The sequence below is a fragment of the Hypanus sabinus genome, chromosome 31, assembly GCF_030144855.1.
Source record: "Hypanus sabinus isolate sHypSab1 chromosome 31, sHypSab1.hap1, whole genome shotgun sequence".
NCBI classification, from domain to species: domain Eukaryota; kingdom Metazoa; phylum Chordata; class Chondrichthyes; order Myliobatiformes; family Dasyatidae; genus Hypanus; species Hypanus sabinus.
This window is the reverse complement of record NC_082736.1, coordinates 28,046,189-28,063,093: the sequence shown is the minus strand read 5'-3', so window position 1 is coordinate 28,063,093 and position 16,905 is coordinate 28,046,189. Positions and strand designations below refer to the sequence as shown.

Below are 16,905 nucleotides of genomic sequence, written 5' to 3'. Positions count from 1 at the left end.
CTCCCTCCTGCCGTCTGGGAAAAGGCTCGGAAGCACTTGGGCTCTTACGACCAGACTATGTAACAGTTTCTTCCCCCAAGCTATCAGACTCCTCAATACCCGAAGCCTGGACTGACACCTTACTGCCCTATTGTCCTGTTTATTATTTATTGTAATGCCTGCACTGTTTTTGTGCACTTTATGCAGTCCAGTGTAGGTCTGTAGTCTAGTGTAGCTTTCTCTTATGTTTTTTTTAATTATGTAGTTCAGTCTAGTTTTTTGTACTGTGTCATGGTCCTGAAAAACATTGTCTCATTTTTATTGTGCACTGCACCAGCAGTTATGGTCGAAATGACAATAAAAGTTGACTTGACTTGACTTTATTATTTCCTCTTTATTTTCAATCACGATCGCTTCCCGTCAATGGAATAGAAAACACGGCAGGCGGCGGGTCCCAAGCTCCGCAGGGTCTTAAGGACCACCGTACTGAGACGGGCCAAATGGGACTAGTGGGGGCTGTGCTGGGTTTGGGTATTTGATCATCCACAATATTCCACGTGGGAATTTAAACTGGAGGTGGTTGTGTTTTTTTTTAAGGTGATCAAGTTGCAAGCTTAAAATCAACCCGGCACGGATGGTACAGGAGTCCCTGGATCGACATCAACCTGGCACGGGAGCGGTCTGTCACTGGATCGAACTCGGGAACCTCCGTTCTCCAGCCCAGTGCTGATCTCACTGCGCCACCAGCCGACTGGAAAGTGGGGGGGGGGGGGGGGGCGGGGGTCAGGGTGAATCTTACTATGAACAATTTAAGCCAAATACAAAGTTAAACACTCAACACAGTGTCAATGGCAACGACTTAAAATGGCGGATGTCGCCATGATCCGACTTAAAATGGCAGACAGCGTCGCGATCTGAGTTAAAATGGCAGACGGCGTTCTCCTTCCTTGGTTCATAAGTACGAGTTGTCCGTAAGTCGGACGTTCGTAACGTGGGGACTGCCTGTACCTTACGTTTTATATTTCTATTTCTTTTTGTACTACCTATTTAACTATATCACTGTTGCTCGTTTTTTGGCCTCTATTATTATGCTGTGACTGCAAAGTCGACAAATTTCACAATATATGCAGTGATATTAAACCTGATTCTGATTCTGTTTCTGCGCCGTAGAGTTTGACAACGAGTTTGAAGCTTGGGATGGATATACCAGAGCCAGGGACCCAAGAACAGAAGAAGGTGGCCAGCAGCGATGGAGGGCTGAAACTCAGGGAATCTCAAGAGCGGGCAAACTGATGGTGCCAAAGCGGCTACAGAGGGTGGGAGTGGTGAGGGGCGAAGAGGAAGCTGAAAGCAAGGATAAGAATGATAAAACTGAGCGCTACATTTGTCAAAAAAAAAAGGCAGAGGTTCCTCTCTGGCCAAATGCTTTTAGGCTAAAACACATCCCTATGCAAGTTATTGGCCTGAACATCCAAATCTCAAACACAAGAGATTGCAGACTTCGGAACCTGGAGCAATAAAAATACCGGGGGAGCTCAGTAAGCCAAGCTCCTTGCCCCCCCACCTCCCACAGATGATGCTCGCCCTACTGAGCTTGCTTTTTGACCCAAATCTGATGGCAGTTTTCCAGGCATCATTTTAGACTTCACTCCCCTCCCGCGGTGATACTACCCATTTCCAGGTACCGGTCTCTGCTCACCTGGGAAACAAGGCGCTGGTTTTCACTCAGCCACGTCTCCCTCATCGCCGCCTTGCGGTCAAACCGGTGGGCGAGCTGCTCCAGCTTTTCCTGCCGGATGAGCTCGGTGCGCAGGGCCAGCTCCCGCTCGTGCTCGGCTTTCTCCAGCCGTTCCCAAGCCTAGGAAGGAAGGGGTTAAGTGAAACACGTAAGCAAAGAACTGGTTTGGCCCATCGAGTCAGTGATATCCCCTCCCTTTACCCCTCCCCCCTCAGGTTTCTAAATCAGTTTCACCTTGGGTGCCTAACCAATTTCCTTTTCAAACCCTTAAGATCATAAGACGTGGAAGCAGAAGTAGGCAATTTGGCCCCTGTGTCTGCTCTGCCATTCCTTCATGGCGAATTTATTCTCCTTATAACCTCCGACTCATTTACTAATCAAGAACTTATCTTCCGGTAAGATGGCAATCACAGCGGCTTCTAACGGGGTCAACAAAAGGGTGTTCCTGTCCCTTTTCAAATATTATTTTTTTATATATGTAATTGCAAGATCCTGCTAGCCATTAAGAACTTTTAAGTACTGCAGGGCTACCCCGGCAGTGACTTGCTTGTTGGTGAAGAAACTAGAGGAGCTGGACTTGGTGCAGATCGCTCTGCTGCTTGCGTCGGAGACGCTTCAGAGGCGCTGGCGCACACGACCGTCTCAGTCACTCCTCCTGTGACCGCAAGACCCCTTTGGACGTCGTTAGTGTGGAAGGAGGCAAGTCCGATGCTCTGATCCGCTGGCGGGCGGCAGGGGAACTGCCAGGACCAGGCCTCGAGCGGCGCAGTCGCCTGCTTACGGCTGCTGGGAGAGAGGCCTCGAAGCCGGTGCTCTTCACTGGGGGGAGGGGGGGCGGTGTGGCGCAGCCCCCAGGCCGGTCAGTGCTGCTGTCACGCCCCTATCCTCACTCGCTCAGCTGGTAAGCTCCGCTGTGGTCGGCCGCAGATTTCTGCAGCGCTCGTAGGCTCAGGGTCCAGTCTATTTTCTCTCTGCGTGGCTGTATTTTACTGATACCTTGCGTGTGCTTTCTATCTTGGAATGTGCTACGTGCACTTTGTGCAATGTGTGACTGTTGGGACTGTGCTTTGCACTTTGGCCCCAGATTAACACCGTCTCGTTTGGCCGTATTCATATCTGGTAGAATGACAATTAAACTTTGAATCAAACTGAATTGAATTGAATCAACCACTGCTTTAAATACGACTTGGCCTCCGCAGCTGTCAATGGTTTTGAATTTCACAGGTTCAATCACAGGGACTTTATTCCCTGGAGCGTAGGGGAATGAGGGGTGATTTGATAGAGGTGTATAAAATTATGATGGGTATAGATAGAGTGAATGCAAGCAGGCTTTTTCCACTGAGGCCAGGGGAGAAAAATATGGGATAAGGGTGAAGGGGGAAAAGTTTAAAGGGAACATTAGGGGGGGGCTTCTTCACGCAGAGAGTGGTGGGAGTGTGGAATGAGCTGCCAGATGAAGTGGTAAATGCGGGCTCACTTTTAACATTTAAGAAAACCTTGGGACAGGTACGTGGATGAGAGGGATATGGAGGGATATGGCCGAGGTGTAGGTCAATGGGACTAGGCAGAAAAATGGTTCGGCACAGCCAAGAAGGGCCAAAAGGCCTGTTTCTGTGCTGTAATGTTCTATGGTTCTAATCTTAACCCCGACTGATTTCTTTCCAAGCACCCGATCCAAGAACTCTGCCACGAGGACCAGCACAGAGAGGTCCCTTCACCTGTGGGTTCTCCTCCGAGTCACATGTCACCCAGCCTCAGAAATCCTCCTTTGTTGTTGCTAGCTCCAAACCCTAAAACGCCTTCAGAACAGCGTGCGAGAGCACCTGTCTGTCATATCAATCAAAATCAAACTCTGAGTCACACAGACTGCAACGCTGTGAGAAGGCTTCAACCCGAAGGCAGCTCACTGACACCTTCTCAAGAAAATAAGTGCTTATCTTGCCGGGGGGTGGGGTGGGGGGGGGGGGCAATTCAGTCTTGAAAAGTTAATAAACGTCAGCCCCTTTAATGAGTTCTGACCTCATCGTAGTCAAGTCTAGAGTCCTGGAGCTTCAGGACTTTACCGCAGGCTGTTTGAGTGAGCGGAATTACCCTCGAGGCTATCAGGTAGATCAATTTCAAGTTGTAGCAGAGTTAACATGCAGGCTCCCCACCTTGTTGATGTCTGATATGAGTTTTCCCTCGCGTGGAGTGTAGACCTTCTGATTGTTGGCTCTCATTTTGCTTTGTATGGTGAAAAGCAGCACCTCCAGATTACCCTTCTCGATAAACCTGCCAAGAAAGCACGACAAGAATCCCTCTTAGCTGCAGTTAGTGCCATTGCGAAAACAACTTCTGAGGTCAATGGCTCACTTTAAAAAAAACAGTAATCATTAGGAAAAACATCTCAAATTTTGTAAGGGGGGGTTGCAGTTGAAATACAAGGTCGGGTGTCGAGATGGGGTGAGGAATGTAGGAGGCGAATGCCATTCTTCATAACGGAACGACGACGTTTTATTAGAGCATTATAGGCCATTCAGCCCCACCAGTCCATTCAGGAGTCAGCGAGACCCAATTCCCTGTGCTCGACCCATATCCCTTTAAGTGCCAATCGAAATGCTTCTTAAACACCACTGTACCTGCCTCAACGAGCTCCTCTGGCAACTCATTCCAAATATTCACTACCCTCTGTGTGAAGAAGATACTTTTTGTTTTTGCTAGTTCCTTTGCGTGCCTGGTGGCCCACTGGGCAGCAAATTTGCCATTTCTTTGGCATCTGTCTGTTTCCCACCCACCCCCCCGGCCCCTCACCCACTGGCCGAGTCGCTAGCTCGACGCTCCAGCGCGGATGGAAAGCGTGCAAGGAGCCGGCCAGATTCGAACCCGGGACCACTCGCCTCGAAGCCCGGTGCGGAGGCCACTGCACCACCGGCCGGCTTAAGACGCCTCTTTGCTCCTTTTAAAATCTTTCTCTTCTCCCGATACACCCCCGCCCCCCAGTTTTGGACTCTCCTACACTGGTTAAAAGACTGTCAGTATTCGCCTTGTAACAGCTACAGAAAAACAGTGGCGGGCCTGAATATGCCCAACCTATGACAATCCTAATATACTATCTGGGTCGTCTCCAGCCCCTCGGCATGAACACTGAATTCTCCAACTTCCAGTAATTCCCTCCCTCTCCCTTCCCCCATCCCAGTTTCACTCTGCCTCCTCCACCTCCAGCTGCCTATCACCCCCTCATGATTCTACCTTCTACTACTATCCACAGTGCTTTCCCCTTACATTCCTCCTTCACCTCTCCGGCCTATCCCCTCCCTGCTTCCCCTCCCCCACTCTTTGATCTTTCCTCTGATTGGTTTTTCACCTTCCCCCCCCACCCTCTTTATAGGGCCCCTGCCCCCCCCTCCTTCAGCCCTGACGAAGGGTCTCGGCCCGGAACGTTGACTGCTCATTCCAACGGATGCTGCCCGGCCTGCTGAGTTCCTCCAGCTTGTTCTACGTGTTAAGTTGACCCCAGCATCTGCAGTGTACCTTGTGTATATTATGTCAATCCTCAGCTGCCAGTAAAGTTAACCAAAGATAATTAGCTACTGGCCCGTCAATTTTTCTTGGCTGCGAGGTGCAAAGGGATTCAGTGGCCCTTGAGATGTCAAGAGCGTGCCACAGTCTTTAAAGCCGATGAACAGATTTTATTTTTGAAGATACTGAGGTCCCTCTCTTGGACTTCTGTGACTGACAGGATGTGGAGGGTGTGGGACACAGGAGGTAGTAAGTCCCCATTCCAAAAAAGTCAGAACCATTTTCAAACATCTTTCATTGGTTTAGGATGCTGGTCACTTGGGCAGTGTTTGACGTTGTGGTTCACATTTAGCTTTCAGACGTTTCAACATCAGACGCTGATCTCAGCACACGAAGACCAAGAAGCATGTCATTGACGACATGGTGGAGGATTACAAATATCTGGGGATATGTATTGACAATAATCTGGACTGGTCAAAGAACACTGAGGCTGTCTACGAGAAGGGTCAGAGCCGTCTCTACTTCCTGAGGAGACTGAGGTCCTTTAACATCTGCCGGACGATGCTGACGATGTTCTTCGAGTCTGTGGTGGCTAGTGCTATCATGTTTGCTGTTGTGCGCTGGGACAGCAGGCCGAGGGTAGCAGACACCACAGAATCAACAAACTCATTCGTTAGGCCAGTGATGTTGTGGGGGTGGAACTGGACTCTCGGACAGCGGTGTCTGAAAAGAGGATGCTGTCCAAGTTGCATGTCAGCTTGGACAATGTCTCCCATCCATTCCATAATGTATTGGTTAGGCACAGCAGTACATTCAGCCAGAGACTCATTCCACCGAGATGTAACACTGAGCGTCATAGGAAGTCATTCCTGCCCGTGGCCATCAAACTTTATAACTCCTCCCTCGGAGTGTCAGACACTCTGAGCCAATAGGCTGTTCCTGGACTTATTTCCAATTGGCATAATTTACTTACTATTATTTAATTATTAATGGCTTTCTATTGCTATATTTCTACACTGTTCTTGGTTGGTGCGACTGTAACGAAACCCAATTTCCGTCGGGATCAATAAAGTATGTCTGTCTGTAACTGGGATGCCGCAGAAGTTCTGGAGCAATTAAACACGAGAATTTTTAGAAGCCTCAAGGCGGCGCGGCACACAGCAGCAGTGGCCTTTCGGATCTGGTGCTACTTTAATTTAGTTTTAAGGCACAATTAGGGTTTTAGGGCAATGGATAACAGAGTAACTACCTACCATCGCCAGTTACTGCTGCAATACAGGGATCGCCCAAACACAAACCTTCATGAAAACCTGTTGGTTAGATTGCGAGACCTCGGCTCACTGAGGGAATCGGGCCTGCAGTCCTCGGAGTCGCCCGATGCCGGAGGTGGGGACGTCGTAGGCGGTGTGAGAGGACGTGGAAGCGAGGCGAGCGGGCAGGGGTCCGTGCCAGGAGAAAAGCGAGCCCTAGCCGGCCGTCTCTCTCGACCATTCTGCTCTCCAGTGGACATTAAACTGGACTACATCTGTGGCAATGAAATACTCGGCGGGAGTACAGAAACGGACGGAACCACGGATGCCGCCAATCAGCTGTTTATTTATGTAACAGATTTTCCCCGAAGCCATCTGAACTACCCACCTACTGCCCTCTGTTGTGCCTATTGTCTTGTTTATTATTTATTGTAATGCCTGCACTGTTCTGTGTATTTTATGCAGTCCTGGGTAGGTCTGTAGTAGTTTTTGTGTTGGTTTACGTAGTTCAGTGTCGTTTTTGTATTGTTAATGTAGCACCAGGGTCCTGAAAAACATTGTCTCATTGTTACTGTGTACTGTACCAGCAGTTATGGTCGAAACGACAATAAAAAGTGACTTGACTCGACTTGGTTCTCTTCTGATAACTCTGCGCATACACCGAAACAGGCGCCATATCTATGAACCCCTAAGAGCCAAAGAAACACGAGCCAATAGAATTCCAAGGTCAACTGAAGGGGTAGCCAATCAGGTCCGAGGTAAGTGAAGGAGGGGGAGGGGGCTACTTAAACGCAAGCACTCCCAGAGAGAAACACCAGTAACTCTGCACCGAGGACGTCACCTCGACTGGTGATGAAACAGCTGCAAGCTAATTGCCAAGCTTGGCAAACTCTGCGACATCAAACCTTCCACTGGTTCTGATTTTTACCCTTTGTCTACAATGATTAAGTTGACATTCCTGCGCTAAAGAGTGACGTACAACAGCTAGTAGAAGGCATTCACGAGAGACAGTCCTGTCACAAATAGGCCAACGAAGGAAGGATGGCCGATTTTCTTACTTGGCGGACACTGAAAGGGTTCTTACAACATCCAGCGATTTCACCATGACTGAAACTTCCTTTAATTCTAGATTTACCAAATTATTTGAACTTAACTTCCCCTGCTCCCCCGGTGAAACGTAAACTTGCACCTCCAGATCAAGTGGCCAGTCCAGTAACTTAATCAAAAGTCTTACTGTACAAAAAGTCTTAGGAATATGTTAAAAAGAAAAATTCCTGTAGAGTGAAGATGCTTTCAAAAATAGTGAAAAGTTTCTAAATAGCAAACAAAAACCTCTAATAAACAGTGAACAGTAAAAAAAAACTAAATCAAATCAGTATTTGGTATGCCTTTAAAACTGCATCAGTAGTCTTCAGTACACTGTCATGCAATTTTACAAGAAAAATCGATCAGTAAGTTGTTCCCAGCATCTTGGAGAACTTGCCACAGTTCTGCAGACTTCTGTCTCTCCAGGTGATCCCAGACACCCTCGGTGAGGTTGAGGTCAGCGCTCTGTGGAGGCCGCACCATCTGAGACCACATATATAAAAAAATCTACAGAGTGCCCAAGACTTTTTCACAGTACCATACTTCACAATCAATGGCAGGGAACGGGGGCAGGGTCTGGAGGGGAGACCGACAGAAATAAAGATTGAGCTTTAGGAAAATTAAAAGGTGACTTGTTGAGAAGCAAGCAACACACACAAAATGCTGGTGGAACGCAGCAGGCCAGGCAGCATCTATAGGGAGAAGCTCTGTCGACGTTTCGGGCCGAGACCCTTCGTCAGGACTAACTGAAAGGAAAGAGAGTAAAAGATTTGAAAGTAGGAGGGGGAGGGGGAAATGCAAAATGACAGGAGAAGACCGGAGGGGTGTGGGGTGAAGCTGAGAGCCAGAAAGGTGATTGGCAAAAGGGATACAGAGCTGGAGACGGGAAAGGGACACGGGACGGGAGGCCTAGGGAGAAAGAAAGTGGCAGTGGGGGGAAGCACCAGAGGGAGATGGAGAACAGGCAGAGTGATGGGCAGAGAGAGAAAAAAAAGGAGGGGGGAAATAAATATATCAGGGATGGGGTAAGAAGGGGAGGAGGGGCATTAATGGAAGTTAGAGAAATCAATGTTCGTGCCATCAGGTTGGAGGCTACCCAGCCAGTTGAGAAACATTTAAGGTTCTGTGAGGGATCATCAGAGTACGTGCCAAGGTGCTGCTTGTAGATACGTCATGCTCTAACCACACATCTTTTTGCTCATCTGCGTTTTCTCCGCAGCTGTTACACTTTATTCCGCACTGTTATTGCGTTACCCGGTACCACCTCGATGCACTGTGTAAAAGAATTGATCCGTATCAACAGTTGCAAGATGGAATGCAGTGCTGAGAGGTGTCTGGTCGTGCACTTTAGTAGATGAAATAAAGGAATGCGCTGTTTTCCAAACGGAGAGAAAATACAAAACCCGGAGCTGCGGAAGGAGTGCAGGATCGTTGTGCAGGATTCCCTGAAGGTTGACTCATGGGTTGAGGCGGTGGTGAGGAAGGCAAATGCGAGGTTAGCATTCGTTTCGAGAGGACTAGAATTTAAAAGCAAGGATGTGATGTTGAGGCTCTGTAAAGAACTGGTGAGGCTTCATTTGGAGTATGGTGAGCAGTTTTGGGGCCTGATCTAAGAAGCAATGTGCTGATATTGGAGAAGGTTCAAAGGAGGCTCACGAAAAGGAAAGGCTTGTAATATGCACAGTACATGGTGGCACTGGGCCTGTACACACTGGAAATCAAGAGAATCAGGAGTGAACTCATTGAAATCTATCAAATGAAGGGCCTCGTGGAGAGGGTGACGTGGGAGTCTCTAAGACCAGAGAACACAGCCTTAAAATAGAGGGGTGTCACTTTAGAACGGAGATGAGGAGGAATTTCTTTAGCCAGGTGGTGGTGAATCAGCCGAATATGTTGTCACAGGCGGCTGAAGAGGCCAAGTCAACGGGTGTAATTAAGGCAGAGGCCGATATGTCCTTGACTGGTCAGGGCATAAAAGGATATGGCGAGGAGACTGGGTCTGAGAGGGAAAATGGATCAGCCGTGATGAAATGGTGGAGCAGATGGGCCTAATCCTGCTCCTATATCTTATGGTCTAACAATATGCATGACAACCTTTTCATTGTACCTTAACAACCATACACTGGCATCCATTAGTCTCGTGAGACCATGGATTTGCGCCTTGGAAGGATTTTCCAGGGCGCAGGCCTGGGCAGGGTTGTATGGGAGACCGGCAGTTGCCCAAGCTGCAGGCCTTCCCCTCTCCACACCACCGATGTTGTCCGAGGGAAGGGCACTAGGACCCAAGCAGCTTGGAACCGGTGTCGTCGCAGAGCAACATGTGGTTAAGTGCCTTGCTCAAGGACACGACACACTGCCTCAGCTGAGGCTCGAACCAGTGACCTTCAGATCACTAGGCCGATGCCTTATGCACTAGGCCACATGCCACTACACCTTAACAACTAATTCCAAGTTAAGACTCTAAAGCTATGACTGAGCTCGAAGCACAAGATCAAATGCGATCTTACTGACTGTTGGAGCTGGCTCCAACACCTGTTGCTTTTCATCTATTACACAGGGCACATCTACAGTCGACTCTGAACAAGACGACAGAACGGCTCCAGCTTGCTTACTTGGGTGGCTTCTCCACAGTGCGGTACGTGTTGAACGCTTGCAGCTGGTTCTGAACCCCGTTTAGGGAGTTGGCCAACTTGCGGTCGTTCAGGGTGACGATGGTAAACTCGATCCACTGCAGGAGGTCGGAGGCCAGAGTCTCATACTTGTCAATCATGTTGTCCGCTTCAATTGCATAGTCTAGCACCTGCAGCAGGCAAAGGATAGAGTAAGTTCTTGCTTTTTCAAAAAAAAACTTTTATAACCATATAACAATTACAGCACGGAAACAGACCATCTCGGCCTTTCTAGTCCGTGCCAAACGCTTACGTTCACCTAGTCCCACCTATCTGCACTCAGCCCATAACCCTCCATTCCTTTCCTGTCCATATACCTATCCAATTTTTTTTAATGACAATATCGAACCTGCCACTACCACTTCTACTGAAAGCTCGTTCCACACAGCCACCACACTCTGAGTAAAGAAGTTCTCCCTCGTGTTACCCCTAAACTTTTGCCCCCTAACTCTCAACTCATGTCCTCTTGTTTGAATCTCCCCTACCCTCAATGGAAAAACTCTATCCTCGTCAACTCTATCTATCCCCCTCATAATTTTAAACTCTATCAAGTCCCCCATCAACCATCTATGCTCCAAAGAATATAGACCTAACTTGTTCAACCTTTCTCTGTAACTTAGGTGCTGAAACCCAGGTAACAATCTAGTAAACACGAGGAAATCTGCAGATGCTGGAAATTCAAGCAACACACACAAAATGCTGGAACACAGCAGGCCAGGCAGCATCTATAAGGAGAAGCACTGTCAACGTTTTGGGCCGAGACCCTTTGTCAGGGCCAACTGAAAGGAAAGATACTAAGAGATTTGAAAGTAGTGGGGGGAAGGGGAAATGCGAAATGATAGGAGAAGATCGGAGGGGGAGGAATGAAAAAGAAAGAGAAAGCAGGATCTCCCAGCAGCCACACATTTTAATTCCACGTTCCATTCCCATTCTGATATGTCTATCCATGGCCTCCTCGACTGTCAAGATGAAGCCACACTCAGGTTACCAGCTGGGTAGCCTCCAACCTGATGGCATGAACATTGACTTCTCTAACTTCTGTTAATGCCCCTCCTCCCCTTCTTACCCCATCCCTGATTTATTTATTTCCCCCCCTCCTTTTTCGTCTCTCTCTGTCCATCACTCTGCCTGTTCTCCATCTCCCTCTGGTGCTCCCCTCCCCCTTTCTTTCTCCCTAAGCCTCCCGTCCCATGATCCTTTCCCTTCTTCAGCTCTATCCCTTTTGTCAATCACCTTTCCAGCTCTCAGCTTCACCCCACCCCCTCCGGTCTTCTCCTATCATTTCAGATTTCCTCCTCCCCCTCCTACTTTCAAATCTCTTACTATCTTTCCTTTCAGTTAGTCCTGACGAAGGGTCTTGGCCCGAAACGTTGACAGCGCTTCTTCCTATAGATGCTGCCTGGCCTGCTGTGTTCTACCAGCATTTTGTGTGTGTTGTATTAACATTCTAGTAAATCTTCTCTATACTCTCTCTATTTTGTTGACATCTTTCCTATAATTTGGTGACCAGAACTGTACACAATACTCCAAGTTCGGCCTTACCAATGCCTTGTACAATTTCAACATTACATCCCAACTCCTATACTCAATGCTCTGATTTATAAAGGCCAGCATACCAAAAGCTTTCTTCACCACCCTTTAAGATTAGCTTTACTTGGCATGTTTACATTGAAACTCACAATGAAATACAGTGCTTGTGTCAACGACCAACAATGTCTGAGGACGTGCTGGGGGGGCAACCCACGAGTGTCGCCCAAGGAGGAGGCCCGTAATTCACTAACCGTCCGAGATCTTCGGACTGTGGGAGGAACTAGAGCGCATAGAGGAAACCCATGTAGCCACGGGGAGTTGGTACAAATTGTGTATGGACAGCATACAAAAGTACAGCCAGAAACAGGCCCTTTGGCCCATCTAGTCCATGCCGAACCTTTTAAGCTACCTAAACCCGGACTACAGCCCTCCAAACCCCAACCATCCACGCACCTATCCAAACTTCTCAAATGCTGAAATCGAACTCGCATGCACATGTGCTCATTCCACATTTTCACAACTCTCCGAGTGAAGAAGTTTCCCCTCATGTTTTCCCCAAACTTTTCACCTTTCACCCTTAACCCAGAACCTCTGGTGGAAAAAGCCTGCTTGCATTTAACCTATCTATACTCCTCATAATTCTGGACACCTCTATCAAATCTTCCCTCAATCTTCTACGGTTGTCACCAAAAAACACTCAAAAACCTCCAAAGGAGTACTGTGGAGAGCACTCTAACTGGCTGCATCGCTGTCGGGTATGGGGTGGGGTGGGGAGGGGCGCTACTGCACAGGATCGAAGTAAGATGCAGAGTTGTCTTTCTCCCTCGGCCTCCCGTCCTATGATCCTTTCCCTTCTCCAGCTCTGTGTCCCTTTTGCCGATCACCTTTCCGGCTCTCAGCTTCACCCCACCCCCTCCGGTCTTCTCCTGTCATTTTGCATTTCCCCCTCCCCCTCCCACTTGCAAATCTCTTACTATCTTTCCTTTCAGTTAGTCCTGACGAAGGGTCTCGGCCCGAAACGTCGACAGAGCTTCTCCCTATAGATGCTGCCTGGCCTGCTGCGTTCCACCAGCATTTTGTGTGTGTTGTTTGAATTTCCAGCATCTGCAGATTTCCTCGTGAGAGTTGTAAACTCACGTCAGCTCTAACACAGGCACCAGACTCTGTAGTGTCAAAGGACATCTTCAAGGAGCGGTGCCTCAGTAAGGCAGTGTCCATCGTTAAGGACCCCCACCACCCGGGACATGCCCTCTTCTCATTGCCACCGTCAGGGAGGAGGTACAGGAGCCTGAAGACACACACTCAACGATTCAGGAACAGCTTCTTCCCCTCTGCCATCAGGGAGGGGGTACAGGGGCCTGAAGACACACACTCAACGATTCAAGAACAGCTTCTTCCCCTCTGCCATCAGGGAGGAGGTACAGGAGCCTGAAGACACACACTCAACGATTCAGGAACAGCTTCTTCCCCTCTGCCATCAGGGAGGAGGTACAGGAGCCCGAAGACACACACTCAACGATTCAGGAACAGCTTCTTCCCCTCTGCCATCAGGGAGGAGGTACAGGAGCCTGAAGACACACACTCAACGATTCAGAAACAGCTTCTTCCCCTCCGCCATCAGAGAGGAGGTACAGGAGCCTGAAGACACACACTCAGCGATTCAGGAACAGCTTCTTCCCCTCTGCCATCAGGGAGGAGGTACAGGAGCCTGAAGACACACACTCAGCGATTCAGGAACAGCTTCTTCCCCTCTGCCATCAGGGAGGAGGTACAGGAGCCTGAAGACACACACTCAGCAATTCAGGAACAGCTTCTTCCCCTCTGCCATCAGGGAGGAGGTACAGGAGCCTGAAGACACACACTCAATGATTCAGGATCAGCTTCTTCCCCTCTGCCATCAGGGAGAAGGTACAGGAGCCTGAAGACACACACTCAGCGATTCAGGAACAGCTTCTTCCCCTCTGCCATCAGGGAGGAGGTACAGGAGCCTGAAGACACACACTCAATGATTCAGGAACAGCTTCTTCCCCTCTGCCATCAGGGAGGAGGTACAGGAGCCTGAAGACACACACTCAATGATTCAGGAACATCTTCTTCCCCCCACCATCCGATTTCTGAATGAACAATGAACCCACGAACACTACCTCACTGCTTTTTTTTATTTCTGTTTTTACACCACTTACTTTATCTATTGAATATACATGCAGATACTTACAATAACTCAGTTCTTTTCTCTGTATTTATCATGCATTGCATCGTGCTGCTGTCACGAAGTTAACAAAATTTCACGACAGCGCCGGTGACTCTGATTCCAAGGAATAAAGTCCTGACCTATTCAATCATTCTAACCTTGAACCCCGAACTTCCGGTTGCTGGCACCGTGGAGCATTGCATTAACCACTACACTGACGAACACCGACAACAAATAATAATGATTCTGGGCACATGGCAGCGATAAAAAGCCACACAGCAGAAATCCCAGTTCACCGCTCATTAACTGACTTGAGTCACTCGCGGTGCTGCGATTGTTTTTGCGTTTCCCGAGCTACAAGTTAAACACAAGATTCCGGTTTGGATTGGTGGTCAGAGAACACCCGCAGAAAGGGGAGCAATTACAATGCCTCTGCCCCGAACAACTCACTGATTTTAGCGTCATTTTGAGAGGAATAACTGCAGCAGGGACACCAGTAACACAGAGAGCAAGAATGTTCGGAGGGTGGGGGACAGACAGATAATAATCAAAGTTGACCTCAGCAGGCAACAGTGCAGCCAACTGCTAAGTTTATTTTTACTGGTACTGTTTGGAGTTTACCAGCAGAATTACCCTCACGGGCACAAGGAGGTAATGCAGATGTCGGAAATCCAGAGCGATACACACAGTGGGCTGGAGGAGCTCGGCAGGTCGGGCAGCATTTGAGGGTGGGAATAAGCAGTCGACGTTTCGGGCCGAGGTTCTTCATTAGGACTGGAAAAGGAAGGGGGAAGAAGTGGGAGGGGAGGAAGAAGTACAAGGTGGCAGGTGATAGGTGGAACTGGGAGAGGGGGAGGGAGTGGGGTAAAGAGTTGGGATGTTGATTGGTGAACGGGATAAAGGGCAGGAGAAGAGGGAATCTAATAGGAGAGGACAGAAGGCCATGGTAGAAAGGGAAGGGGGAGGAGCACCAGATAGGCATGTGAGGAGAGGTGTGAAAGGTAAACAAGAATGAGAAATAGTGAGGGGGGGACTGGAAGTTCGAGGAATTGATGTCATACCATCAGTTTGGAGGCTACCCAGACAGAGTACAAGGTGTTGCTCCTCCAACCTGAGTGTGGCCTCACCGAAGCAGTAGAGGAGGGCGTGGACTGTCGTGGGGAAATGGGAACGGGAAGCGGAATTGAAATTGTTCTCATACCTTCCCAATGCGCTTCCCCTCCACAGCCAGTGCCTTCATCTTGGAGAAGTAGTGATAGTACGTGGCGACGTAAGTGATGATGGATTTTTCATCAGGCTGGTCCACGCTGACATCTGGAGTGGGGAAGGGAAGAACCCATTATGAGTTCAGCAATCGCAGTGCGTCGTCCAATGAAACTCAATGCACGATCCCCTCAGCCTCATACTCCTCGCATTTCACAGTGAAACAAAGTACATCATTTTTAAGGAGCATCTTCCATCTGATTTCTGAATGGACATTGAACTCATAAACACCATCTCACTACTATTTTTAAAGAAATATTTAATTTAACTATTTTACATAAATACATCTTGTAATTCAAGGTTTTCTCTCTATCATCATGTTTTGCAATGTACTGCTGCCACAAAGACAACTAATCTCACGACATATGCCGGTCATATTAAACCTCAGGTCAGTTGTGGTGAAATGGACAATGGGGGATATGCCAGGCTGAAACTGGAGCACAGGCATCTTGGAAAGGCTGAACTCGGAGGGGGCAGCTCGTTACCACAAATGGATCTGAAGTAAAGAATGGGAGCTTTACAGTCAAGGTGCTGAGAAAGAGGTAATAGAAGCTGAGGGAAGGCTGGTAACTACCAAGTGACAAGGAACATGCTGAGTCTCTCTGTGGAAATAATGACATTTTTGGAGGAGACTCAAGCCTCTGATTATCAGTTCTCCTTTTTCGTCGACAGCTTGGATCTCTAGCAACGAATGGAATATGCCCATTACTCCAGCCACTCTTTTGTTAACGGTAAAGTAAGCTGCAGAGAGCTGTAAAATTAGTCAACGCCATTATGGGCACCGGCCTCGAGTATCCAAGGCATCTTCAAAAAGGCAGCGTCCGTCATTAAGGACCCCCACCACCCAGGACATGCCCTCTTCTCATTGCTACCAATAGGTAGGAGGTACAGGAGCCTGAAGGCACACACTCAGCGTTTCAGGAACAGCTTCTTCCCCTCTGCCATCCGATTTCTGAATGGACATTGAACCCATGAACACTACCTCACTACTTCTTTATTTCTGTTTTTGGACTACTTATTTAATGTACTGGGTTGAACAGATGCAACAGATGTGGAAATTTGAAAGGGCATATGCACAAAATGGATTCTGGCTCTGAAATACACACCACGTCACTCTGGGCTAATGCACCGCCCTTTCAAACGTCCACACCATTCCACTGGCATCTGCTCCACCCAGCAAACCCTACAGTGCACATTAGGATGGGGTGCCTGTCCACGGAAATGTGATAGAGCACCTTCAGGATCGAGCAGCTTGGTGAGTCCCAGGTGCTGCTCCGCCACGTTGAAAGCATTCTGCAAGTTGTAGTGAGCGTTGGACTTCTTCAGCTTGTCAAAGTCGATTAAGTCGGACCTGAAAAGGTGAGGAAACAACTTGAAACAAAATTAGCAGCAAACCAACAGAAGTTCATTCAGAACTTTTGCATTCTCTGCCTTCGTTTGTGAATCTTGAGATCCTACGTTTTATAAACTTTCAGATCCACACATGACACCAACCTACGTCCCTCTGCATTCCTCCATAGCCCAGGGCTTAGTGCAGTGACAATCGGAAGATTTGGGGTTCAACTCCTGCCACTGTCCTTACTTTCTGTAATTGAAACATGTTCCTCACTTTTCCAGTACCAATGGAGGGCCTGTGACCCAGATCGAGCAATCTGCTTTTCTCCCGTTACCGATGCTGTCTGACCAGGAGAAAGGGTTAAC

At 48.5% G+C, this 16,905-nt stretch overlaps 1 protein-coding gene across 4 annotated transcripts in view; it reads right to left on the bottom strand.

Annotated features, from left to right (window-relative positions):
* LOC132384011 (spectrin beta chain, non-erythrocytic 1-like) overlaps positions 1-16,905 on the bottom strand; it is a 444,742-nt gene that overhangs the window by 126,737 nt on the left and 301,100 nt on the right. For all 4 annotated transcript variants that reach the window (XM_059955276.1, XM_059955278.1, XM_059955275.1 and 1 more), the window contains 5 exons: positions 16,440-16,555; positions 15,143-15,255; positions 10,164-10,351; positions 3,871-3,988; positions 1,679-1,837 (listed from right to left, as the gene is read on the bottom strand). In XM_059955276.1, coding sequence (XP_059811259.1) covers positions 1,679-1,837; positions 3,871-3,988; positions 10,164-10,351; positions 15,143-15,255; positions 16,440-16,555 — 694 coding nt within the window. The remainder of the gene's footprint in view (positions 1-1,678; positions 1,838-3,870; positions 3,989-10,163; positions 10,352-15,142; positions 15,256-16,439; positions 16,556-16,905) is intronic.